The sequence below is a fragment of the Engystomops pustulosus genome, chromosome 6 (assembly GCF_040894005.1).
Source record: "Engystomops pustulosus chromosome 6, aEngPut4.maternal, whole genome shotgun sequence".
In the NCBI taxonomy this organism is placed as follows: domain Eukaryota; kingdom Metazoa; phylum Chordata; class Amphibia; order Anura; family Leptodactylidae; genus Engystomops; species Engystomops pustulosus.
Genome location: NC_092416.1, coordinates 83248660 through 83275274, shown reverse-complemented (window position 1 = coordinate 83275274; position 26615 = coordinate 83248660). Strand labels below are relative to the sequence as shown.

Genomic DNA, 26615 nt, shown 5'->3' with positions numbered 1-26615 from the left:
GTCCCCTTTCTGCAGTCCCCACTTCTCTACAGTTCCCCCATTACAAACCCCCATTACAAAACCCCACCAACCTCTGTGGTGCTGTGAAAAAATGATCAGATGCTTAACATTTCCCTAACAGCAGTCCTCTTCTTTGTCATGACTGTGTGGCTCTGAAGCCAGCAGTGGCGTCTGATCTGCACACAGCTGCAGGAGAGAACAGGACTGCTGCATGGGTAGGTAAAAATGTAAGATTTTTTTTTTTTTTTTCAATGGTCCCCAACTTTTCAGTCTCAGCCTAGGACCAGGTGTACCATGGCTCAGCTGTTTTAGGCGATTCTACCATATGGAGAGACACTAAACATTCAAGTATTCCATTGACCTCCACAAAAGTTTCAATAGTTGGAGCAGATCCTGATTTTTTTTTCTGTATTTGATACCATGAAGTCTGCAGTGCTGTAAATTTGCATGTACGTTACCATACCAACTGATGAATCAGACATGCTGTCAGTATACGTGCATTTGCCAATGATTCCTGTAAAAATACATGTTTACCATAAAGAAAAAGTGGTGAGGTAAAGTCTCTACTATGTTCTATCATAAAGATAAGCTATCGGCATTAGATCAGTGATGGCGCTGTCACTGACCACTGTGATCACTTCAATGTTTACATCTACTTGAGGATCAGCTTTGAGGCAGTTTATATTGAGGTAGATGTATCTGCGCCAGAATATTACCGTTAAAAATGCCTGCTGTCCCATTTATTAAGGATTTTCAACAATCTTTAGGCACTTTTATGACTTGAAATGGGCATGGTCTCACAGCAAAATGTGTGCCCCAAAAAATGAAGTGTGCCTAATCATTTATAATTTTTCCACAGAAAATTAGATCAACTAACCCCTCGTCACTCCGTTAGGTTGATGGAGCAGATGAACGTGCATGACAGATGAGATCTGGGAGTGCAGCGCTCGGCAATTTCCGTCAGCTCCATAGAGATTAGTGGAGAAGGTTCAACGGAGCCCTCGTTTTCTCAAACTGTAGGGGTCTCAGCACTGAGACCCCCACTGATCAGCAAGTTAGGCCCTAACTTTCCTTCATGGGAAACCCCTTTAAACTACTCCAGATTTAGACAGAAATTGGGCAGAACAGAGGACTGGTCTGGTCCTAATTTGGACTAGTCTACCCAGTAGGGTACCTGAGAGTTTACTGCATTAAAATTTGTAACTCCAAATTATGTCCTACCTCCTTATACTTGTTTCCTGATCATTGTAATTTTTTATTTGTTCTTGTCTTAAAGGGGTTGCCTGTCTGTTATAACAATTTAACAACGGGGAAAGCTTTTTTTTTTTTTTTTTTTTATAAATAAAGCTTTACTCACCTCCTTTGCTACTCTTGATACTGTGCTGGGATAGGGGATGGGTGGGCATGCCAGGCCGCCCGGATGTTGTCAGAGTGGAGCTTCTGTGCCTCTGAAAACGACCAGGGGTATGGCTCCAATGGTCCACGTCAGGGAACACAGGGAATGTCGAAGCTGGTGAATAAAGCTTTATTTTTTTTTTAATAAGCCCTCCGCAGCCGGCTGCTAAATTTTTATAACAGTTGGACAGCCCTTTTAATGTAACGTATATGAATCCCTTATCAGTTGTACAGTACCATGCAATGGATCTGCTCTATAAATAATAATAATAATGAATACATATTAATGAGATAAGGGTCGTAATTTATAATAATATATACAGGCAGTCCCCGGGTTACATACAAGATAGGGTCTGGAGGTTTGTTCTTAAGTTGAATTTGTATGTAAGTCGAAACTGTATATTTTATAATGGAAGTTCTAGACAATTTTTTTTCTTTTGCCCCAGTGACAATTGGAGTTTCAAAATTTTTGGTGTAATTGGACCAAGAATTATCAATAAAGCTTCATTACAGACACCTTACAGCTGATCATTGCAGTCTGGGACTATAGTAAAGCATCCAGAGAGCTTCACCAGAGGTCACATGGGGCAGAGGGGTCCGTCTGTAACTATGGGTTGTCTGTAAGTCGGGTGTCCTTAAGTAGGGGACCGCCTGTATATATATTATTGGTACACCGGGTTTGGGCTGTCTCTCTCCAAGTGTGCCAGATGCCACTGTCTGTACAGGTGTAAAGCTGCATTCATACTGCCATATGGGGGACGTATATACGGCATATATACGTCCCCCATAGACTGCAATGGGCGCACGGCGCCCTACTGGAGCAGTACAGTGCTGCACAAGTGCGGCACCGTTCCCCGTGAAAAGGTAGGACCTGTCCTATCTTTTCTCGGAATACGGCGCCGTGCCCCATGTTACTCTTTGGAGAGGGGTGCTCACCCCATCCTCCTCTCCCTGGCGCAGACGTGTGCCCGCGTTGCTACAGTGCGGAGGGAACACGTCAGTGTGAATGCAGCCTAAGAGGCTATAATTAGTTTGATGTTGGTAAGAACTTTACTTTCTTGTAGTTCCTTAACCATGATTTTCTACTTTCTTTGTAGGAGGGTGACCATGTCCCCAGATGAGATAACCTATCTTGCTGTGCTGCTGTTTTCTGTAATAATAGGATTTCTCTTCAAGCATGCAAGTAAGTTCATGTCTGTTCTCTAGTAAAGTAAAGATCTTCACTTTATATTTCAAAATTAAACAAATCTGTGAATTGAGCTGATGTCTCCTGGAGGCTAATATGGGTCAAATATGGATTTTTGATACTTTCACTGTTCTGAGCATCTTGAAATTTTTTAAGGATGGATGGAACAAACTTATCTAGAAGTAATTTGTTACATAACTTCTGTGCATGAACATTTTTTCTGATCTGTTTTCAGGTCCACAGGTAAAGCAGTGGGGTGGAGCAGCGGTGGGCTTGCTCCTGACCTTGGGGACGTGCAACATCCACATTCTGCATTCCTTTATCACCATTCTTGGGACATGGCTGATCACAAAAATATCACCAAGGTACAAATACCATGACTATATAGCTGGTGAGCTGTACCATGTGTATATTATAGCTTTGGATATAGCTTCTCTGTCTGTCTCTGTTCAGCCTCTCTGAATGTACTATCATTATCTATTACATATTCATTACATGCCCTGGTCAATCTGTTTTTAAGGAAATCTACCATCAAAATCAAGCATGATAAACCACGTACTCGTAGATACAGACTGTGGTAATCTTCTTATATTTGTTACTTGTGGCCTTATTCCTGCTAAAATCAAATCTTTTAAATTTATGTTAATAAGCCTGAGGGGATCTGGTGGGAGTTCCCATGAGCTGAATTAACATAATTTTAAATGTTTCTTTTTTTTAAGGGACATAACTGTGGATAACAAATATAAGATTACCAAATTCACACTGCATGGATCTATGAGTTAGGCCCGTTCCACACTTGCGAGTGTGATGTGATGAACTCGCATCACACTCGCAACGCATGCCGCCGGGAATGCACGGGCTGAACGCTGCACCGCGGGACTGAATTCAGCATGTCAGTTCACTCCCGGTGTGCAGCGTTCGGGCCGTGCGTCCCCGGCAGCATGCGTTGCGAGTGTGATGCGATTTCATCACATCACACTCGCAAGTGTGGAACGGGCCTAAGTGTCCCTGGTTTATCATGCATTTTGATGGTAGATTCCCTAAACCATCAGTTTAGTGTTGGTAGATGCCTCCTAGTAAGAAGTTATGTTCCTCAGGACTTCTTTTATTAAACTGTATATCGAGTTTAGGCTATGGGGTGCTTAGCCTATGTCACCCAAGCGCCTCATGGAACCTAGTGTTTATTGTATGCACGTCCGCTGTAGTGCTATCAGCCCCACCAGTCACCTATCTATGCGCTTGAATGGGAGGTGAACCGGGCAGGGCCACTAGCGCTCTGAGGCGCTCGGATGACGTAGCCGGAGTGCCCAGGCTAATTTGTATAACTTTTATAACTTTATACTTCCGCCATCGTGGAATATAGAGCTATAATAAAAGAAGTCCTGAGGAACATAACTTCTTACTAGGACACATCTACCATCAATAATCTGGTGGTAGACGTCCTTTGAGTGAATTGTTTTGGATGACAAGAGGACAACAGATATAAAATGTACCGCATTGTGCTTGGTAAGGAGTGAGGAGGTTCTATTACTTGTCGGGACTCCATACAGCTGATCTGCCAGGGACACCACTGAACTGATGCTTCTCACATACTGTATAACTAGGAAAACTGAACCTATATAATATATATATTACTATTACCAGGGATATTTTTTTTTAATCATTTGTGCTTCTTACTCACTTATTAGATCCTGTCACTTCCTTGCACTCGGCTGGACCTTCACCTACCTGCTGTTTTTCCGAACAGTGACTTATTTTGACCTTCCAGCACCGACTCCATTTACTAATGCTGTGCAGTTACTTTTAACCCTTAAGGTGAGTTGACTTGACTGCACTGAAATCCATTTCTTTAAAGTTACTAGCTGTTGTAACAAAGTGTCAAGGCTATGCAGTATGCATAATGATCTCGGAGAAATCAGCATTACAAAACACTACAATATTAAGGCTCTACATTTTATGTCAAATTAGGTTTTTAATGTCTCTATTACAAACCTAACATATCACTATGAAAATAGAAAGAAATGTTGAAGACCAGTGTATAAGTGGAGATCTTTGATTTCCTTTCCTCATTTTGCAAAGCTACTTTAGCAGAGGTAACATGAATTGAGCAATGTTGTAACTGGGGAAGATTTTTCTTTAGTAAAACAGTGACTCAGCCCGGTGAAATTAAACTTGAAAATAAAAATGTGCTTTTTTTTTTTTTTTTTTTTTTTTTTTTTGCAATGAACTGTACCATTCTTAGAATGTGCTCACATTTTGGCTATCTGTTGCAAGGACCCATTGGGAGGATCCTGACATATGATTACAACAGAGGGCCAAGATGTATACCACTGGATGCATATTCTGTTGGATACGTTGTCCTGCTCTTCCCTCTCCCCACTAAAGGCGGGAAGAAAAGCAAACATTGGCAGCAGCCAATCACTGTGTGGTCCCCTTTGATGTCACAGCAATCTCTGTCTGGACAATGACATCGCTGGGACCTTCCTCTTGCTGAGTGATGTATACACTCCGCAGTGGCCGGTGAGGGATGCAATATGATGCATCCGTCCCCCATTGCTTCCAGTGGCCTCAGCTGAACGTATATGTCACTCAGTAGGATGGAAAGTTGTAGTTTTCTCCATCAAACCTTTCCTTTAAAGAGGACCTTTCACTGTCTCGTTAACTCTTTATATGTTTTAATAGAGACTGTTTCACTGAATATGATCTAGTTGGAGTTTTCTCTCCAGCTCTCATCATTCCTGAGTACTCTTTGTATTTCTTTTCAGATCTATCAGATAGATGAAGCCAGGCTGTCTGCTTCAGCCCATGACCACCCATCTGACGGTAGAGAGAAGAACTTAATTAAAACTACCCTGATACGATTCTCTCTAGTGTCAGATGGGTGAACTAGGGCTGGACCTCACAGCCTAGCCTTGCCCATCTCACCATAGAAAGCTGGAAATGTTTCTATTGCTTATAGCTGGAGGCTACAGTTAATAATAATGCCAGAAAATATCTAGAGCAAAGCCTATAAAAACCTGTAAATATTTCGAGTTGGAAAGCTTGTTGAAAATCTTTACTGTGATGAGTTATAAAACTAGTCATAGGCCTTATTTCAGGGTGGCACGTTTCTAGAAAGAACTGGTAGACATGTTTTTTAAAGGACACCTGTCATCAGGTCTGTGTCACTTGTCCTGTTACTACTACCTGTTGGAGCAGCTCACAAGGATCCCATCCCAGCCTTTATCTAGTTATTTCATACATTATTCATTGTAAAATCATCTATTCTTTATCATGTAAATGAGGCTGGTCACATGGTCAGAGGCAGTGATGTCACCCCTGTTACCCCTCCCCTCTCCTCCCCCTGCTCATGTCTGTGTGTAATGTATAGCATGGCTAGTGTGTGCTGTATCTGCTGACATGCTGCATCCTCCTAATATACAGGTGAGAGACACAGACATCAGCTACACATGAATCTGACATGTTCTGCTGTAACATGGCTGCCTGGAGCTGCTGTATCTCTCCTAAACACACACACATGCACACACAGGCTGCAGGGGGCGTGGCCACCAGCACCAGGAAGCACATCATTATACAGCCTCACATCATTATACAGGCTGTCAGTCATGCACTGGGGGTGTGGCTGTGCCTCCCACTCATGAATAGAGTGGACAGCTTGAATATGCTAATGCTTCATTGGACATTTCACAGGTCATTTGCATACAGCTTTAGGACCTCATTGCTTAGGTTTACAGGCATGTAGAGGGACAATGAAGGGATAGAGGCAATGCTCTCTAATGGCATTTTATGAAAATATATTTAGTTTAGGGGGGTTATTTTGCATGACGGGTTCTCTTTAAGAACCCCAGACAGACACTTTGTCATGTTGTGAAGTAACTAAAATAACTAGATTGATCCCTCCGTGCGAATTCTGGAAACGGAGGACAAATCAACTGTGAATAGAGAGGATTATAAAAGTGACTAGGCTCAAGTGTAGGATTGCTAGAGTGTGTAAGCTTCATGAGTGTTTTGAATTAAGGTAGAGATTCTCTAATATAACTGGCAGATTGAAGAGCACGGGCGATAGACTGAGAAGAGAGATGGTGAGGTGCAGCATCATGCAGAGCTTGGTGGATGAGTGTTATTATTTTAAACTGAATTCGGAAGGAGATGCGCAACCAATGCAGTGAATGACACAAACTGGAGGCATCCATGTAGCGTGTGGTCTGAAAGATGAGCCTGGCTGCTGCATTAAGAGTAGATTGTAGAGGAGAGAGTTTAGTGAGTGAAAGACTGAGTAGTCTAGTCAAGAGTGAATCAGGGAAACTTTTAGCATTTTAGAGGTTTCCAGTGTAAGAAAAGGGTGTATTCTGGAGATGTTTTTGAGATGCATGCGGCAAGCAGGGGCATCGCTAGGTCAAAAGATTCGGGGCTCGTGCCCCGGATATATTGACCGGAGCCTCGGATCTTCCTGGGTCAGCAGGACATTTATCCCGCTGCCCGGGCATCCTCCCCTCTCTCATCATGATTCTTGTCCTCAGGACATAGATCTTGATGAGAAACTGCACACTGCTTTCCCTGCAGGACCTGTGATGTCACGATCACATGACCTACAGGGGGAAGTAGTGCACAGAACTGCACTAGTGAGGTGAGAGGAGAACATCACAGGGGGGCATTAATGGGGGACATTACAGGGGGGGCTGTGTGTGGTGGGCATTACTGGGGGACTTTACAGGGGGGCAGTGTATGGTGGGCATTACTAGGGGACATTACAGGGGCCTAGCATCGCTAGTTCGGGCCAGATACCTGTGATATCTGCTGGCTGCCCAATGGCTTTGGAATCGTCACAGACAGCTCATGCTGCAGGTGGTGGTGGAGTTGATACGTTGGGTTGACGCCTCCTTGTGCCTCTATGCTAGAGTATATTGCTGGGTAGAAAGATTGCTTCTTGTAAAGAATGAAATCTCTTCATTAAATAATGATGTAATAAGGTCTTCCATATTTACCGGTACATTGAATCTTTATAATGTTTCATCTATGAAGGAATAGGTTTTGGAAAGAACTGAGTGAAGTATATTAGTTCGGTCCTCTAAAACCTTTCCAATATCTCATGTGGCCCCGTGGGAAAAATAATTGCCCATCCCTGCTGTAGACTGTAACAACATTGCAGAACTCATTCCTGTTGAAAAACAGAAAACCGCAATACTGTTGGTAAAATGCGCCAGGCACCCACATGTCTATTGCAGGTGGTTTAGTATTTGTCGTGAAATGGGCCTGAGACTGAAGCAAGTGAGCCTTTATTTTCAGGATTCTAGAGTAACGCGCCCTCATATTGTTCAGTATAATCCATATTATCGCTTGCAGAAACATGCGATCCCGAACATAACCTGCTTTTACACTATCCGTGTCCAATGTACATAAGGTAAGGGGATACATAAGAACATGTAACTATACTCTGGCTGGATGAGAGCCAGGTCAAAGTCTCTTCTATCAGACAAGGTAACCCGAGATTAGAGCAATCAGTCGCTACTAATATCTCTCCAGGAATGTTACCTGTGACATTAGTGCCGCCGTTAGGTTTAAACTGGAGGGCGTATCCCACTGCATAAGCATTGGGATACATTGCACTCCTCTGTTGTAAACATACATTGGGAATCCTCCAAACATGTACTCAAGAGAAATTGTGATACGGTCATAGCTTTGGTTAATTTTTTAATTATTTTTTTTTAAATCAGATTGTGTTTATTAATTACACCAACACATTTACTGTTTACAACACTGAGAAAAAAAACCTTAACAAACACTGTAATAAATTATCGTATTGATTATAAAATCTTTCCCGCGTACTTTAGTATGTTCTTTCAAAAATAGAAGGACTAGATAATTATTATAAAAAGTTGCGTTTATTGTCGTCGTCCAGGTTGCAGAATACAGAAAACTTGTGCAGGTTATTAGTCATGTGGTAAAGTCAGTCAGTCCATGAAATTATGTTCTGGAGAAGGTTTCATCATCTTGTGTTGGTCTTTCTTCCTCCATTCTTCCTCCTTAAATCTCCTCCATATGTCAGCGTGTGAGAGCGAGCTTGGTGTGTGTGATATGCTCAATGTTCCCATCCCCCTTGGACAGAGTCACTTATAAAGAGTACAGTCCTATAGAGTTACATTGTGAGCCAAACTCATCCATTGGCCTTGTCCATAACCATATATGGTAACATTCCTTTATGACCAGCTAACACAGAGACCATTATATAGTAAAGCCATATGGATGTGGTTGGGGGAAGGTTGCTTCCTTCCATAGCTTTTTTTAGGTATATGTCATGAATGTCCATACAACTCCAATGCTGCCCATATATCATCCTGATCTTACACTCATGATTATTACACACTTACTCACCATTTGTATTTTAATCCTATCACATTTGTATCTCATTGACCATGTTGTGCTTGATCAACTCTTGAGTACATTTTCACACCCAAATTAGAATATTGTTCATCAATAATATTTAACATTTCCCCCTCTTGAGGGTGAGATACATCTGTTTGATCCCTCAAAATACAATAACAATATTCAAATATATTATAAATCATTGGATGATCTTCCTTTTGTTTAAAATGTCTGTAATAATTAATTGTCCTTATAAGAATATCAATCAATATGAACTCATTTCTACAAATTATGATATTAATAAATGTTATGATATACTGTGATCAAAATACAAATAAATTGATAGACTATACTAAATCTAAACTAGATGAAGCTTCCTGTCATCTTCTTATGGTCATCATCTTCTTCTTGTCCAGTAGAAGGATTAGTTACAGTCTTTAGAATGTAGATGTATTATTATTACTATTGATAGATTATTATGTGCAGAAACCTTTAATTGCATTTCCTTCGTTGTTAGTTTCTTCCAGTGTATAGCACAAAGTCTTAGAAATAGATATAGATGTAAAACCAAACTCTTCATAAGGAACATGTACTTATGATATCTGTGCAACAGTCACCTCCTTGGAATTTACTTGACTCAAAATAATTGTTGTAATTTGAGTTCCCCCTGGGAGTCATCAGTGCTCTTCACTGAAACAGCTGTGATGGCATTGACAATGTCTCCTTCAGTAGCAAAGTGTAACCTTAGTCAAAGTATAACAGTCCTTAGTCACAGTTGTATCAATAATCCTTTTCTCACCGGTTTGGTGACATCTTTGACCAAAACAATCTCAGTCCAATTATTGTCATCTGGATGCATTATAATAATCAGCTGTCATTCATTCAGTGATAACACAGTCCATCGGATAAGTCCATAAGGTGTAACATTATCACCTTCATGTTGTTACCTAAGACATCTGCACATCAATTCTTTACCTTCATGGGATTTATAGCACTGGAAATTGTATTAGTCTTTGATCCATAATAAATCTCGAAGTCTTTTCCATTTATTTGGAGACTTGATTGAAGAAATCTTCTTTTGCCCTAAATCTACACCAAAATCGGTGATTATACCTAACTTATAACGATCACAGTGAACCATATCGTTCATTGTTGTTACTAATAACTAATTAATATAACATTGTTATTAAATACTGCTTAAAATATCAAATATTATTAACAATAACCATCACATTAATATTGACAAATGTTAGGAATCCTGTTGGATTTTCGGTACATCATGTGATTCCTTATTAGTTGAATTCAAGAACAAGAGCCATTTATTTAATGTATACCTTAAGATTACCCTAATACCTTTAATCAAATATGCATATAACCCAAATATTTATTTAATCATACTTCAATGTTCCATTCTTTTTCGGAACAACCATTTTGTCTTTTGAATGAAAACCATTTACTCTTACTGTATTGCATATTGTATTGTCCCCAAATGCAATATCCTACCCTTATTCTTTAATTCCAAACTGAATTTAGTATGGATAACCCTTCACATATATTATTCATCCCTGTCAACCAATGAACCTTCAGTTACTCAGAATAATAAACTTATGCATTGTCAGTGATCTTGCTCCATGGATTATACCATAGAACCTTCTTGGCTGAAACCTAATCCTACTCAATTTCAGCAGGTAAGCATCCCTGCAATATTATAGATGGTCAGTCATTACATATTTTGTCAAATATACACATAAAAAAAACAAAGATACATCACATATGTTCCCTTAATGTCCATGTATAACGCTGTGTGTATGTATAAGAATGTAAGTGTTATGTGTGTTCATTTATGTAAGTCATAGAAAACCAATTAAAATAAAATAAAAGTAAAATCCCCAAAACTTAAATCCATAAATTGATACATAAATAGATGAAAAACAAATTCAAAAATATTCCATCACATGTCATCTTTCCTACTACCATAGAGGTTATAGTCCTGTTATTCCTCCTTCATTGCAGCTGCCATCATTACTCAGAGTTTTCACACATTCCTCATGTACTGATGTATATGGACTTATTTATGTCCATTAATGAACTCTTAAATTTACCATTATTTAACCACAATTTCACTTTAGACATGAAGTACTTCATTTTGGACAACAAATAACATAAAAGACAAACCATTTTTATTCTCAGGCCTGACAATAGACGTCACAGATCTGCAGATCACAGATTACAAGATACAACAAACACAGACACATAGACAATGACATATATGTAGGCCAAAGCTCAAGATATTAGCGTATGTTATTCATGCTCATGCATAAGTGTAAACCAGGCAAGCAGCATCTCTGTATGATATAAAAGTTGCACATTATTTATTCATTGCAATCATTTTTATCTCTAATTGTCTTCAATTGATTATTTCTCTTATTCAATCACCATAATCAATATCTCTATCATATTAACACCAGAAGATCTTTACTGCATTGCTGCTTCTTTCCTGTATCTTTTTGAAGAAAAAATAGAAACAATGTTAAAAATATATTCAATCCAACAATAATTTTATTTATATTGAGAGTTAGATGAATAATTTATAATAACTTCTACATATTTAGAGATGGATGAAATAAATGCTTAACTAAGACATTACAAACTAAAACATGACACTGCTATCACATTACCTTATTCAGGCCTATGTATAACATCATGTATGACACTACTTGGCCCATATATAAAAAATAGAATTATGTGCACAATACACTCATTGTTATTGTCACATAAGTCCCAGAACTATATTTTTTTTTCCGTCAAACTCCTTATCTTAAAACCATATCCATTAACAAGCCGTAGTCATTACACCAATAGTAGTCAGTAGTATACAGGGGTATATTCTCAGCCAATACCCAACCCATGTCTAAAAATCTTGTCCTCTAGAATATAATTGAATATCCTCATCAATGTGTCCTTCCTATGATACATAGATTTAGTGGATTCATTCATAAATTCACAATATTGTATTTTATCTAATTTGCTCTCAATGACTGAGGATATTTCACTTCTGGGGACTTCCTTCTCGTGAATATCTTTAGCTTTGTTTACCAAAGCCTTGGATATGTCTGGTGATCTCTCCAGTACATCTGGTATTTTCTCTTCTCCGATTACATTGTCTTTACAACTAGACAATTCACATGGAATGATTTCTTTACTTACAACAGGTAACAGGGAATTACTAGGTGGAGCAGATTCAGTAATCATGTTGTAAGGTTTCCTTGCTACATGCAGATTTCTACGCTCCTCATATATCTTGTCCCACTTTCTCCTTGGAGTATATACTTCTTGTGTTCGCTCAGGCAGGGTTCTCTTATATGATTTTCTGTAACCATCTGCCTCTGTTCTCTCTATACTCTGTCTCTGATCCTGTGATTTGTTCTCTGATACTTTCTAATATTATCTAAAAATTTTGTAGCATCTAATAAAGAAGATTGATCTGAAGCAAATACAAGTGCAACAGCATTAAGAAATTTAAATTTCTTAATAAATTCTCTCACTATTAAGCGAGAATTAGAAATTCCAATTGCTTTACACGTTCTCTCAAACATTGACATAAATGAGAATGTACATTCCTTTCTACCAATTTTCAGTTCATGTAAAATCTCGTATGAAGGCATGCTGTCACTTGTAGTGCACCAGAGTAACTTCTTCAATCTTTCTACGTCACTGTCATGTGACCACTCCCTAGACTCGTCATCAAGTAAATCTTCTGATTCTAATCGTCTCGAAAACTCTAGAGGAAGCCACATTTTAAACAACTGATTTTTCTGTTCATTGGATAAATCAAATTTCTCCACAAAACTCTCAAAGATTTCATGATTCCTGCACACATGGATTTTCTCATCATATGTGGGAACCTCTCTGCAAAGATTTAATAAATGCTTCTGCATTTTTAACTTTAAGCTGGATTCTTTCATCTCTAATATCTGTCTCTGAAAAGACCCTTCCATGTCTATAGACACAGAGTCTCCTCCAGCAGAGAGAACACAGACCTGTCCCTGATCATTCTGCTGAGTTACATCATCACATGTATCACCTGCACTATCCATCTCCTCACAGATCACATTATCTGTATTAAGAGTCGAACTCGTGCTCCTGACTATGGATCTGTCCAGCACAACCTGATGATAGACTTTTATCATCTGCAGAATGTTCCTCAATTTCTCTTTGTCTTTACTGACAGAAACACGTTTACTTTCTATCTTTTTATTCTCCTTTCCGCATTCATCATATAAACTTAACCAAACAGTTTCTAGATCTGACTGATCACTAGGCACAGACTTAAACTCTAAGTTACATTTCTTAGTAAAAGAATCAATGATTTCCATACTTACAACCTTGGAATCCTGACACCTGTTGTCCTCCTCAGGCCGCCGTCCGTCTGGGAAAGATGACGTGCATCACTCCTCTAGATTCCTCTTTGTTGATTTTCTCTGAAACTTGCAAAAACATGGGAGTCAATTGGAATTCCCCCCTTTGCAAGTGTTAGGAGAATATAAAAAAATTTAAAAAACAAAGTCGTAGGCTGGCTCACCAAATGTAATAAATTATCGTATTGATTATAAAATCTTTCCCGCGTACTTTAGTATGTTCTTTCAAAAATAGAAGGACTAGATAATTATTATAAAAAGTTGCGTTTATTGTCGTCGTCCAGGTTGCAGAATACAGAAAACATGTGCAGGTTATTAGTCATGTGGTAAAGTCAGTCAGTCCATGAAATTATGTTCTGGAGAAGGTTTCATCATCTTGTGTTGGTCTTTCTTCCTCCATTCTTCCTCCTTAAATCTCCTCCATATGTCAGCGTGTGAGAGTGAGCTTGGTGTGTGTGATATGCTCAATGTTCCCATCCCCCTTGGACAGCGTCACTTTTAAAGACTACCGTCCTATAGACTTGCATTATGAGCCAAACTCATCCATTGGCCTTGTCCATAACCATATATGGTAACATTCCTTTATGACCAGCTAACACAGAGACCATTATATAGTAAAGCCATATGGATGTGGTTGGGGGAAGGTTGCTTCCTTCCATAGCTTTTTTTAGGTATATGTCATGAATGTACATACAACTCCAATGCTGCCCATATATCATCCTGATCTTACACTCATGATTATTACACACTTACTCACCTTTTGTATTTTAATCCTATCACATTTGTATCTCATTGACCATGTTGTGCTTGATCAACTCTTGAGTACATTTTTACACCCAAATTAGAATATTGTTCATCAATAATATTTAACAAACACCTTCCCATTCTCTACCCTCCCATACCCCTATCCATCCCTCCCGTTCCCCGGTACAGTTATACAGAAATCCACAATACAGCGTGTCGATGAAGCAATGAATCCACTCAAGGAGTCAGGTGTTTTCAGTCAGATAATGTGATATCTCGCCCTAGATAGTCTTCCTCCCACAGACCTACAGCACGCACACAAAAACAATGCCGATCTTTTTAGCCATGTTTTATACAGGTGTAACATGTCTACCCTAGAGGACAGAGGGAGACAGTAGGAACCTAGAGGGAAGACCTGGTGTAGCAATCCAAGGACCCCTTTTCATTGCTTTTCTTTTTTTTTAGATGTCCCTTTTTCTAATCTAATTACACCATTAAGGCGGAATGCAGAAAGCTCTTTAATAGTAGGGGGGATCGGTTGAATCCACTTTGCTGCTGTTAGCTTTCGGGCCTGATAAAGTATGCAAGATATGCCTATAATGTTAGTTGTAATGCCCATATCATTCTCCAACAGTTCCAGCAGACATATGGGGATGCTTCCAATCGTACGGAGTATACCCTGAAAATAAGATCTAGTACCCTCCCAACATTGTACACTCACAATACATATGCATAAGGTGTGCGTCAGGCATGTTACATTTTGGACAATTAGAGTCTGATCTGGCCGCAATCTTTGCTAGCAGGACTGGCATTTTACAAGCTTTTTATACTAACAGCAGATGTGAGAACCGCTTGCCTTCACTAAGGGAGAGCACTGGTGTTGGGGGAGGATAGTATCCCATTGAGCATCGATCGGTAAGTGGTCCAATGTCTTCCTCCCATTTATGTCTGCTGGAAAAGGCAACACCTTTAAGAAACTCATCCTGCAACGCCCCATGTAATAGGGAGATTAGTCCCTTTGGGAGTACTAGAGGCACTGCTGCATCCTGGTTCCTCAGTTTTCGTGTATCCATGTTCAGGCTCCGTTTCTGGGAGTCATGCGCATGATGTAACTGTAGGTACCTGAAACAGGCAGTGTGTGGTACAGCCCTCTGAGAGCCTCAAAGCTTTTTAGTTCCCCATCAGTTTGAATATCTCTTAGTGTCACAATTCCCTTAGAGGAATTCTCCAAATGTAGTATTATGCCAGATGGCTTGGTAGGCCTGAGTGGTCATATACCCAAGCATGCACTTACCCCTATCCCACACTTTGTATTGTAAAGCCAATGTGGGTTGCATCCAAGGCATGTATGGGTATTTTCTATGGTGAGTCGGTCGCTATCATCCGTCTCACTATTCCAAGTCCCTCTGTTGTGCCTCATCCTTGAAAATGTTGTAGCTGTTATACAATAAAATAAACCCAGGGGTTTGGCACTGCTAGACCCCCAGATTTCTTTCCTCTCTGAAGGGACTCCAGCTTAATTCTGGGGTGGCATTCTTTCCAAATCAATCCCCTTAATATGGAATCAATCCTATAAAAATACTTCCTAGGAATCCACACTGGTGAGGTGTGGATGACGTAAAGGAGCTGTGGCATCAGTACCATTTTAATAAGATTGCACCTGCCCACCTCAGTCAATGGCAACTTGCACCAGGTATTTACTTTGACCTGGAAGCGATCCACCTATGGGAGTAGATTATTCTGTACATAGTCCTGAGGTCTATTAGACACCACTATCCCTAGATATTTGAATTCTCTGACTACTCTAAGGGAGAATGTGTCCAGTGGCATCTTCCCATCAATCGGAAGCAAAACCAACTTGTCCCAGTTTATTTTGAGAGCGGAGTATCCGCCATATTCTGTAATAATCTGTATCACTGGATGCAAGGAGCTGTATACATCACCTAAGAATAGCAGGAGGTCATCCGCGTAAAGAACAATGCGATCCTCTATGGTATTACATTTTGAGTCCTACTATATTAGTGGCTCCTCTAATCTGGCAAGCCAGGGACTCAAGAGGAGGCGGGATAGAGGGCAGCCTTGCCTAGTCCTCCACTCCAATACAAGGCTGCCTGATAGTTTTCTATTTGCCCTGATACATGCCCTAGGCTCCACATACAAAAGTTGAACCAGTGCAATAAACTTGGGCCCAAAGCCCATTCTACACAGCATTGCCCTTATGCCGGTGTCCCCAGAAGAGACCTGCATAGCGGTGAACAATCAACGTATATTAGTGGATGTGTACCTAGTGGGCACAAACCCGGACAGGTCCAGATGCACCAGTCTGTTGGGAGAAGTGAAATAGGTCTATAAGATTCTGGCTGCTTCAGGGCTTTACCCGGTTTCGGAACCACCACCACTATAGCCTCGCGCATGGATGCAGGGAGCTTAGCATCTTCCCCTGCCTTTTCAAACACATTCAGTAAATAGGGCAGCAGGAACTCCTAGTATTTAAAAAAAAAATCCCCCAGTAGCCCATCTATTCCTTGAGCTTTGTCATTTGGTAGGGTCTGTACTGCCTCTTCTAGCTCCGATAGTGTAATTGGGGCCTCCAAACTTTCTCTAACCTGCTTGCTTGTTAGCGGATGCTGCCCTCATTTATATCAAGCCAGTCCATTGCTTCTCGTGGCTGATCAAAGAAGTGGGTCTCCCCCAGTGCCACCACGCACAGCTTTGCAGGATACAACATAGCATACGGTATTTGCATAGAGCCTCTTTTTAGTTTCAGTGTATAACTCTCTCTTCTTTTTTTGGATCGCTGAAGAAAAGTCTGGGTATAAAGAGACCCTGCTACCTTCAATCATCATATTAGATTTATTTCTAGAGTGACAAAGTATCAGGTCCTGGTCTCTGAAGTGTAGCAACTCTTGTATCAAAACAGGTCTGAGAGGAGCTCCCGATGGAAGTGGTCGGGACCCTGTGGGCCCTTTCAATAGCAAATAGTGGTGATGGTTGATGCTGTCCAAAAGTAGAGATTAACCAATGTTCAAAGAACTCAATAGCATCTCTCCCCTCTGCCTTCTCCGGGACTCCAACCAGCCGGACGTTATTTCTCCTTAGCCTGTTCTCCAGGTCATCAGTTTTGTCAAATAGTGCACGCACATCCTTATGGCGCCTTATAATATCTCTTTGCATAGGAGGAACAACATCTTCCACTGTACTAATCCTTCCATCTCATTAACCCTTTCATTAATCTTATGCATATCATGCCTCATGAGTGTAAGTTCCTCTTTAAAACCCCCTGTATTGCAGAAAGACACTGCTGCCAGCACACCCTGCAGTGTAGGTTCTGCTGTTGCTCCTCTGGGGCTGCTGAAGGGGTGTTGGTGGGGGAGCAGCTTTATGTGGGGACTTCTGTCCCTGTATATGCTCTGGGTCAGGTGCCTGTGTCAGAGGGACAGCCAGTGTGCACTAGACTGCAGCTAGCAGCACGCATGCTTGAGGGTGAGGGTACTTGTGTAGAGGTGCGGGCAAACTTGCTGAGCTGTGCTGCTGCCAACTCATTCCTCTCCTTCTGTTTCATTTTGCGCGCCAGCACCATCTTGGCCGCACGCTCAGTCCGCCTCACCTTCTCTCCTCTGCTGAGGGTCGCGGTGCCTTGAGACTGCATCTGATTGCTTCAGCAAGGTTAGTGGGCACTTCTGGGGCTAGGTGTCAGGATTTTAGAAGGATTGCGCACCGGAGCTCTCTAGGCACGCGTCCGGTCACATCCCTGGTCAGGCCATGACCCCAAGTTTATCTCTTTTGAACAAAAGCATAGAACAGTTGAAGTGCCAAATCCTTACCTTTCCCAATATCAATAGTTGTAGGGGGGGCAGATGCAATGCATATTGTAGCCATGGTAATAATGGTTTAGAGGGAGTCCTATGATTACACAAAGTTAGTGGAGTGAGACACACTCATACATGGCCATCTCAATTTATTCATTGACAGTGGTTTGGCTTACACCCCCTTGTAGCCCTTACATATACTTTGCTACACTATATCCATCGTCAGATTAGTTTGACCTTAAATTCAGTACAAAAGGTCTAAAACCTTTACAAAAGTTGATATTACAAAATATAATGAGGTATGGTATTGCACTTACCAAGGTGAAGGCACAAAACACGGCAATCTGTGAGCCATATAATGCAGGTTTTTAGTCAATATTACTTTAAGCTTGTTTTTTTATCTTCCAGCTTGTGAGTTTAGCAAATGAAGTACAAGAGTTTAACCGAGTCAAGAAGCAAGAAGTGGCATCGTTTTCCAGCCAGTCATCTGTTAACATGATTCCCAAGATCCCAAGTCTGCTTGAAATATTCTTGTACAGTTATTGCTACATAGGGCTGATGACTGGTAAGTGTGTCTCACAGATAAAGCATAAATGACTCTACACCTAGTGTACTACACTACATACAGGCACAGTTTACTTCATTTGGTTTTTGTTTTTTATGTGTAGTGATGCTGCAACATTGATTTCTGTTCATCATCTCTTCCTAATGATCTCTCCTCCCTGCCCTCCACATATATGAAGGCTCTGATCTATAATATCTGCCTCCTCCAGCTATCATAGGCTGCACAGAAATGATGTGAAGTTGTTTTGCATAGACCGTCATTTTCCATATGCCAGATTTAGACACATGGTTAATGTTGAGTTTGGTCACCGGAGCCTTCATGTAATTCCTATGGCTATCGCGTAAATACTGTGCTCACTGGATGGTTGCAGCTTGCGGAGTAAAGTCATCTAGGGTGCTAGTGCTTGTAGCGGTTTAAAAAATTGCTATCCCCATTACTGAGGCTCTGCACAGTAATCCCTGTTCAGTTTAGTCTCTATACAGTGGATACAGAAAGTATTCCGACCAATTAAAATTTTTCACTCAATGCAGTCAATTGCCAAGATTAAAAAGGTTAAATTTTTTTGCTCATTAATGTACATTGTCTACCCCATCTTGAAAGAAAAAATCTAGATATTTTTGCTAATTTATTAAACAAGAAAAAACCGAAATATCACTTGATCATAAGTATTCAGACCCTTTGCTGTGACACTCATATTTAACTCAAATTCTGCCCATTTTCTTATTCGTCTTAAGATTGTTCTACTCCTTCATTGGGAGTAGCTGTGTTTAATTAAACTGATTGGACTTGATTAGGAAAGGCACACACATGTCTATATAAGACCTCACAGCTCACAGTGCATGTCAGAGCACGTAAGAATCATGAGGTTTAACCCCTTCCCGACATTTGATGTAATAGTACTGCATGGCGGGAGGTGCGTTCCCACAAAATGCAGTACTGTTACGTCAAATTTCTGGCCACCGCGGTGTGTTAGGGGTATTTAAAAGGAATCTGACCCCCTCATCCCACCCCCACCCACCCCCTTGCCCCTGCGCGGCGCTTACCGGGGGGGTTTGGTCCGCTGCTCCGATTGCAGCCCCGGGACTGCCAGTGCCCAGGGCTGCGCGATCCTCCTAATTAAGTTAAAGTCCCCTAAACACAAACATTCCCAATACACATGCAATAAAGTGAAAAAAAGCACAAAATCGCCAAAAACCCCCACATATTTGGTATCGCCGCGTCCGTAACAATCCGTACAATAACAGAAACATTATTGGACCCGCTCAACAAGACATTGACCCTAAGCAAACAGTTAAAATAACAAAGAGTCTAGACCTAACCCCAATTGAGCAGCATGGAGAGACTTGAAAATAGCCTTTACCATCCAACCTGAGGGAACTGGAGAGGATCTGTTAGGAAGAGCAGAGGATCCCCAAATACAGGTGTGAAAAACTTGTGCATAATTTCCATGAAAATTCATGGTTGTACTAAATCAAAAGGTGCTTCTACTAAATACTGAGCAAAGGCTCTGAATACTTATGACCAGGGGCCCCTGGGCGAAAAATCTGTTCACCAAGCCAGGCCGGGTGCAGGTAAGCGCGTGTCAAGCATCACATTTTTTTTTTTTTAATACGGCGGTTTCTCCGAATCTGATGGGTTTTCCGACAGCCACGCCCCCCGCCCATTTCCTTCGCGTGCATGCCGACGTCGATGTGCCACAATCAGATCGCGTGCGCCAAAATCCCTGGGAAATTCAGGGAAAATCGGCGCAAAACAGAAAAATTTGTGTAACCCGTTGTAAAAACGCGATTCGCGCCCTAAGTAAATGACCCCCACAGTCTTGTTTCTAAGGGACCATATCACTACATTTATGGGAAATTATCTTCTCACAGGAACATTTTTTTTCATGACCTCTAATTGAAGACATTTTTATATATGGCAGATTAATTAATCTGGATGTAAATGCCCGGACGAGAATAACCCTTAAGTAAATACCCCTTAAGTAAATCTAACACGAGGATGAAGCATTGTAAACCAAGCACACTGACTTACTGGTGTGTGCCCCCTTTGGCAGGACCTGGTCTTCTTTTAAACTTGTTCCCTTGTTTTTAAAAGAAAAAGGCTTTACACAATATGCAAATGAGCCTGAGGGGCTTCAGGTTCCATTAGCCTGGAGCCCCTTAGGCTCATTTGCATAATTATAAAAGCCTTTTTTTTTTTTTAAAACCAGGGAATAAGAATCTAGAAGAAGAGCAGATCCTGCAGGAGGGGGCACACACCTGTATATCAGTGTGCTTGCTTTACAATCCTTCAACCTGGTGGTAGATGTCCATTAAAGTGAATCTACCATTATATTTTAGTAAAATCAAACCACAAATACTTACCGCTTACTGTTTTTTATGTTGTCTTTTATGTTGACACCGGGATCGCTGTAAAAAAGAGTTTATAAAAAGTAAACTACAAAGTGGAAACTATTTATTATTTACGCCTCTCACATAATATCACCTCACCCACACCTGGAGTGTGGAAACGTTTTTTTTTTTTTAAGTGATCCCAGTGTCAACATTATAGAAGCGTAGTATCGGGATCATGGAGAAGACAGCTAGAGGGAAGTATGTGTAGTTTAATTTTACTAAAACTCTTCTACACACAAGTGCAGTATCACAGGAAGCAAACAACATTTGTTCTGTTGTTTGTGCCCCTCGTGTCATTGACGGATGAGGTCCACTCACACTCTGATGACAATGAAATAGACTCCCCGAGAATCTACAGACACAAGGGGTAACACTTGGCCAAAATTTAAGGGCTCAGTATGTTCTCTTTCCATACTGCAAAAAAACAGACTAACTCCATGCCCTCTTTTCCATCAGTTGCCCTGCTTCTAAATGAAGTTATGAGGTAATTTGGTCCTCTTCCTTAACAGGCCAGCATGTGTAATGTCACATGTTAGCCGGTGGCCAGTATGTGTACAAATGACCCATAAACTCTCAATACTCTTATAGCCCTATGAAAATACAGTCTGACAATATGGTGTTCATGTTGTGTTTGGAATTTGTCATCTGTTTCCTTTAGGTCCGTTCTACCGGTTTAAGACCTACCATGACTGGCTGTATCAAATTGGTTCTCAGGATATTCCAAGCTGGAAGCCCATGCTGAGTCGCCTGAAGCCAGCCCCTGTTTTTGGCATCTTGTTTCTCATTGTTTCACATTACTTCCCTCTGGAGTATGTGAAGAAGGATGAGTTCTACGAGTGCTCCTTTTTTTATCGTCTCTTCTACATGGTCCCCATCTTTTTTGTGTTTCGCATGCGCTTTTATGTTGCCTGGATATTTGCAGAGTGTGGCTGTATTGCTGCTGCTTTTGGTGCATACCCTATTGCAGCCAAATCTCGCTCTGGTGGGGGACCGACTGTAGAATATGCCCTTCTCGAGAGGTAAGCTTCCAGTTTAGCTTTTGTTTTTTTGTTCAGCTCTTAATACTGGCAAAGAATATACAACTTTGTTTTCCTTGTAGAGACGTTCATGGGTCAAAGGTGAACACAGAGTATGACTACGAGACTGTTAAGAACATTGACTGCTATGGAGCAGATTTCTGTGTGAAGGTGAAAGATGGGATGCGCTGCTGGAACATGAGTGTGCAGTGGTGGCTGGCACAGTACATATACAAGAATTCTCCTGTCAAGTCCTTTGTGTTTGGGTAAGTTCATATGCTTCGACAGGAAAAGGAGACATTGATGGCCAGTTAGGTGCAATTTGCTGGTGGTATTTTGATGGTTATATAGATAAAATATATATTTTAAAGCGAACCTGTCACCAGTGACCCTCCACCCAACAAACCACACAGAGTACCTTTTTAGATGTCTTTATACATGGTCAACTGATGCCACTATCCATGGGCTTAGCCACCAGACTTATTCATCTTCTCTGTTCCAGTCGTGAAGGCAGGGAGCGGCGGTATAAAGTCAAGCTACCCCACCCTCCTCACTGAAGCTGACACTGCTAACTTGGCTGAAAAGAATTCCTGAAGGAGGGGTGATGTCTCTTCACATAGTCATGGTTACTCTCACCCCCTGAGGGAATGGTTAATAATGTAGCAGAGCCCATTCACACACAACCACTCTCTTACCCACCCCTCAGGAATTCTTTTCATCCTCACTGGGGTCTCTGTCTGAAGGTCCCAGCAAAGCACTGTGTAGCATTTCATACTCCTTATAACACAAGGGAACATAAAGGAAGCTGTAGTCGAATATTGCCAGACGGTTATTAAGTACTAGTTCCGTGCCAGCAGCATGGTAGTAGCAGTGAGACCTGTCAATCGGGAACAGAGAAGCAGGGCAGTGCAGGGAACAATGAATATACAGGACTCTCTGTAATTGGACTTCACTCAGGGGAGTTACATATAGGTATACAAAGTGATTTTTTTTTTTTTAACTTTGTAGCCATGCAAAGGAACCATTTAGGTATGAGGGCAATGCTTTTCAATCATAGAAGTCTATGGGGTTGCATAAAAAACGTAATGCACTCTGAGATACAGGAATGTGCAATATGTTTTTTGCTGATCCATTGACATAGAAAACTGACCATAGTCATCAGTTTGTTTGTTTTTTTTTCATGTGTGTGAAATACTGAACAAAATGAGAAAGAAAACTTAACACACTCTGATGAATCTTGCAATTGCGGTAATGCGCATGTGAAAGGGCCCTACGTTTCTCCTATGAAACTGTGCAGTCATTGCGTGTGACAGGTATGCAGTGCTAGACCCATATAGCCTTTCCAGTAATTGGACTAAGATGACGCTATGAGAAAAGGTAATTTGCACTTTGATGTAGAGCCAGATGCCATCTCCGTGATGCTTTTCTTAAGTGGCTTTGTCTAGTGAGAACGTAGAATTATAAGCAATGTGTATTATGATGTTGTATCTAGTGAGAAGTAACTTTATATTGATGTAGCAACCGCTGATGCTGTGAATATTCTCATTGACAGGAGTGCCTGGACCATGTTAATAAGTGCGTACTGGCACGGAATTCATCCTGGGTATTACCTGAGCTTCCTTACTATACCCTTGTGCCTGGCATCAGAGGGCGCCATGGATGCTGGCCTGAGACGCCGCTTGTCTGATTCTGGCAAATTAGTATTTGACTGGGTGCACTGGTTCCTTAAAATGAGGGCCTATGACTACATGTGCATGGGTTTTGTCCTGCTCACTTTCTGGGATACAGTCCGCTACTGGCAATCCATTTACTTTGCCATCCATGTGGTGGCTGTTTTCTTCTTGATTGTTGGCAAGGTGCTGGCTATGACTGCTCCCCGGGCACCCAGGAACAGCAAAGAAGAAAAGGAAGAGAAGAAAAAGGAGAAATGATTGCAGTCTGTCTAGTTGTCTTGTGCTGGATGTCTCTGCAAGCCATAAATATCTGTGCTTGTGCTAAACTGGATATTGTGACTGAACTTGTCCTCTGTTTCAGTTACCAGACTGTGAAAGACGTATGATATACTGGGACTGGGAGTTGTGCCCTCCCAGTGTTAAGTCATCCCCTGACCTCTGTGCTTCCTGACCTTTGAACCACACCTATGAACCTGTGATTATATATTGTTTCTTTCTTATATTTCAGCCATGTCAGTTTTATTCAAGAGAGTGTTGCTGTAAGCAGTTGTCCTCTCTGGATGTATATGGCCGTCTGTTTGTCCATTCTTGGTTGTCATCAATCCCCCTACTGGCAGGACCATGAATTGCTGGAAGTGGCGAAATAGCCACAATTTTATTACATGTACAGTTTTGAAAAAAGGTTTATAGGGCTAGGGTTTTATAAATGCCATAACCCATTATATTTTAATGAAAATTAGAAATATTACTTTTCCATGCAATCAGATTTCTGATGAATAGAAGAATTAGTGACAACAATACCAATGTTTCTGTGGCCATTAAAAGAATTTTCCTACAAAACTATATTTCAGTTTGCTCTATAACATTCCGCCTTCATTGTATTTTCATGTACCTATTAATGACACTGATTGAGAAGTAAGAGTACATCCAGCTGAGCACGGAAAGTCAGCAAGTAGATTAAAAATGGCAACATTTATTGGATCCTTTTAAAAATAGACATGTACAGCACAGTACATAGGATGGACATTGATGACACTTAATGACACTGAATCCAAAAAGTGTTTTCAGACTGGAAAAAGACACATAGGGGGTCATTTACTAAGGGCCCGATTCGCGTTTTCCCGACGTGTTACCCGAATATTTCCGATTTGCGCCGATTGTACCTGAATTGCCCCGGGATTTTGGCGCACGCGATCGGATTGTGGCGCATCGGCGCCGGCATGCGCGCGACGGAAATCGGGGGGCGTGGCCGAACGAAAACCCGACGTATTCGGAAAAACCGCCGCATTTAAAAACCGAAAAAGTGTCGCTCGGGACCCGCTTACCTTCACTCAGACGGCCTCGGTGAATTCCGGCGCGTTAAAATGCTTTTCAGCGCAGCAGCGCCACCTGGTGGACGGCGGAGGAACTACCTTATTAAATCCCGGCCGGACCCGAATCCAGTGCAGAGAACGCGCCGCTGGATCGCGACTGGACCGGGTAAGTAAATCTGCCCCATAACCTTGAATTACCTGCTTCCCAGCAATGACCTTGAACATCAATTATAATCCACAAAAGAAACTACGAACACTTACACATGAATGGAAATGTATTCTCTTATCCATATGATTGTTAGTATTGTAAAGTGGTATTTTGGTTGCCAGTGCATTGTACATTTGGCCTACATTTGTCGTTATGGGTAAGCCTGACTTTGCGCATATGTCTCAAGTGTTTCTAAACTCTCACACATTTTCAATTGTGGCCTCAGACACTGAATGTGATAAACAAAAGAACAATAGTATTGGGAAATGCTGTTATATGATCTATACCATCCCTCAGGTCCCGCAATGCCAACAATGGTGTGAAATATAATCAGTAGTAAGTATTTTGCTTCACCCAGCAAAGGAAGCATATCATGATGCTGGTGACCAGGCAGATCTTGGCACCAGGAGCTGATGGTGTCGAGTAGAACAGGTCCTGAAGAAGGGACCCTGATAGGTTTGTTGCTATTCTTGCCCATGCAGGAGAACACAGTCTGCGTTTACACTCATCTTTATGTGACAAATGTATGTGTTTGCGTTTTGTCTATAAATGCTTTTGTCAGAATAACTTCTTTCTCCTTCAGCATTTGTCCCATGTCACCTGGTAATCATAGATCTGTATTTCATTGCATGGGTTCTGCGAGGGAGGAGAAGGAAACCATGTTTTCCATCCCATGCTGTCTGTATAACCTGTATATCATACTTTGACTGACAACATTCATGGAGAAGTCCTTGTCTTGTTATAATAAAGATGGTTTATATTTTACATTGTGGTCAGTCACTGGATGAGCTATTTGTTCTTGTATTTCTTTTGTTTATTTTTTAGCTGAAGTGGGTTAACAGAGCATTTGCCCTTCATTTAAATAAATATCAGAGTTTATAGTTGATCAAAATAAACATCGGGCTCTATTCACCCTACTAGAAGCTACCCATCCGTGTTAATGAAGAATAAAACCCTGTGGAAGTGGTAGATTTCCTTTAAGAGTTCACTATCCACTATCACTTCATATCGCTGCAGCCACCCCTCACCCTCCCTCTCCTACAAATTGCATAAATAAACCCCTCTGCTCCAGAAAATCTTTGTAACATCATCATTAGTGGCTTGGCCACCCCCTTCCTGGGAGCTACCCTGCTACCATAGGGCTTTAAGGGCGCTGTTCTCCGTTGCGGTTTGGTCTGGATAGGCAAACGCAGACCAAACTGCACCCACCGTGGCGGGCCGCGGCCCGATCGCATCGGAGTTTCTATGGAAACGCCTGTGATCGGGAACGAGCCGCCAGTGTTTTGCATTAAAGTTTGCGTTTGCAAACACAGCCAAAACGCAAAGTGAGACAACGCCCTAAGAGTTTGCCACTTCAGATCCTCACCCTCCCCATCCTACGACATAAATAAATCCCTCTGCTCTTTATCCAATCGGAACATCTATGTAACATCATTATTAGCCATCCACAGCTAAATGTGCAATTCCATTTCGAGAACAAGAAGCAGAACCTATGCAGTACCAAATCACTAGTAGCTCACCTCCCTTGCTCA

General features: G+C 41.3%; 1 protein-coding gene across 2 annotated transcripts in view; it reads left to right on the top strand.

Annotated features, from left to right (window-relative positions):
- The window catches only part of MBOAT7 (membrane bound acylglycerophosphatidylinositol O-acyltransferase MBOAT7), a 43280-nt gene extending 17432 nt beyond the window's left edge, over nucleotides 1-25848 (top strand). For both annotated transcript variants that reach the window (XM_072156823.1, XM_072156822.1), the window contains exons 2-8: nucleotides 2493-2578; nucleotides 2817-2946; nucleotides 4270-4396; nucleotides 18324-18480; nucleotides 21532-21892; nucleotides 21973-22155; nucleotides 23442-25848. In XM_072156823.1, the coding sequence (XP_072012924.1) occupies nucleotides 2503-2578; nucleotides 2817-2946; nucleotides 4270-4396; nucleotides 18324-18480; nucleotides 21532-21892; nucleotides 21973-22155; nucleotides 23442-23820 (1413 nt within the window). In that variant the 5' untranslated portion in view covers nucleotides 2493-2502 and the 3' untranslated portion in view covers nucleotides 23821-25848. The remainder of the gene's footprint in view (nucleotides 1-2492; nucleotides 2579-2816; nucleotides 2947-4269; nucleotides 4397-18323; nucleotides 18481-21531; nucleotides 21893-21972; nucleotides 22156-23441) is intronic.
- Nucleotides 25849-26615: the final 767 nt, after the last annotated feature.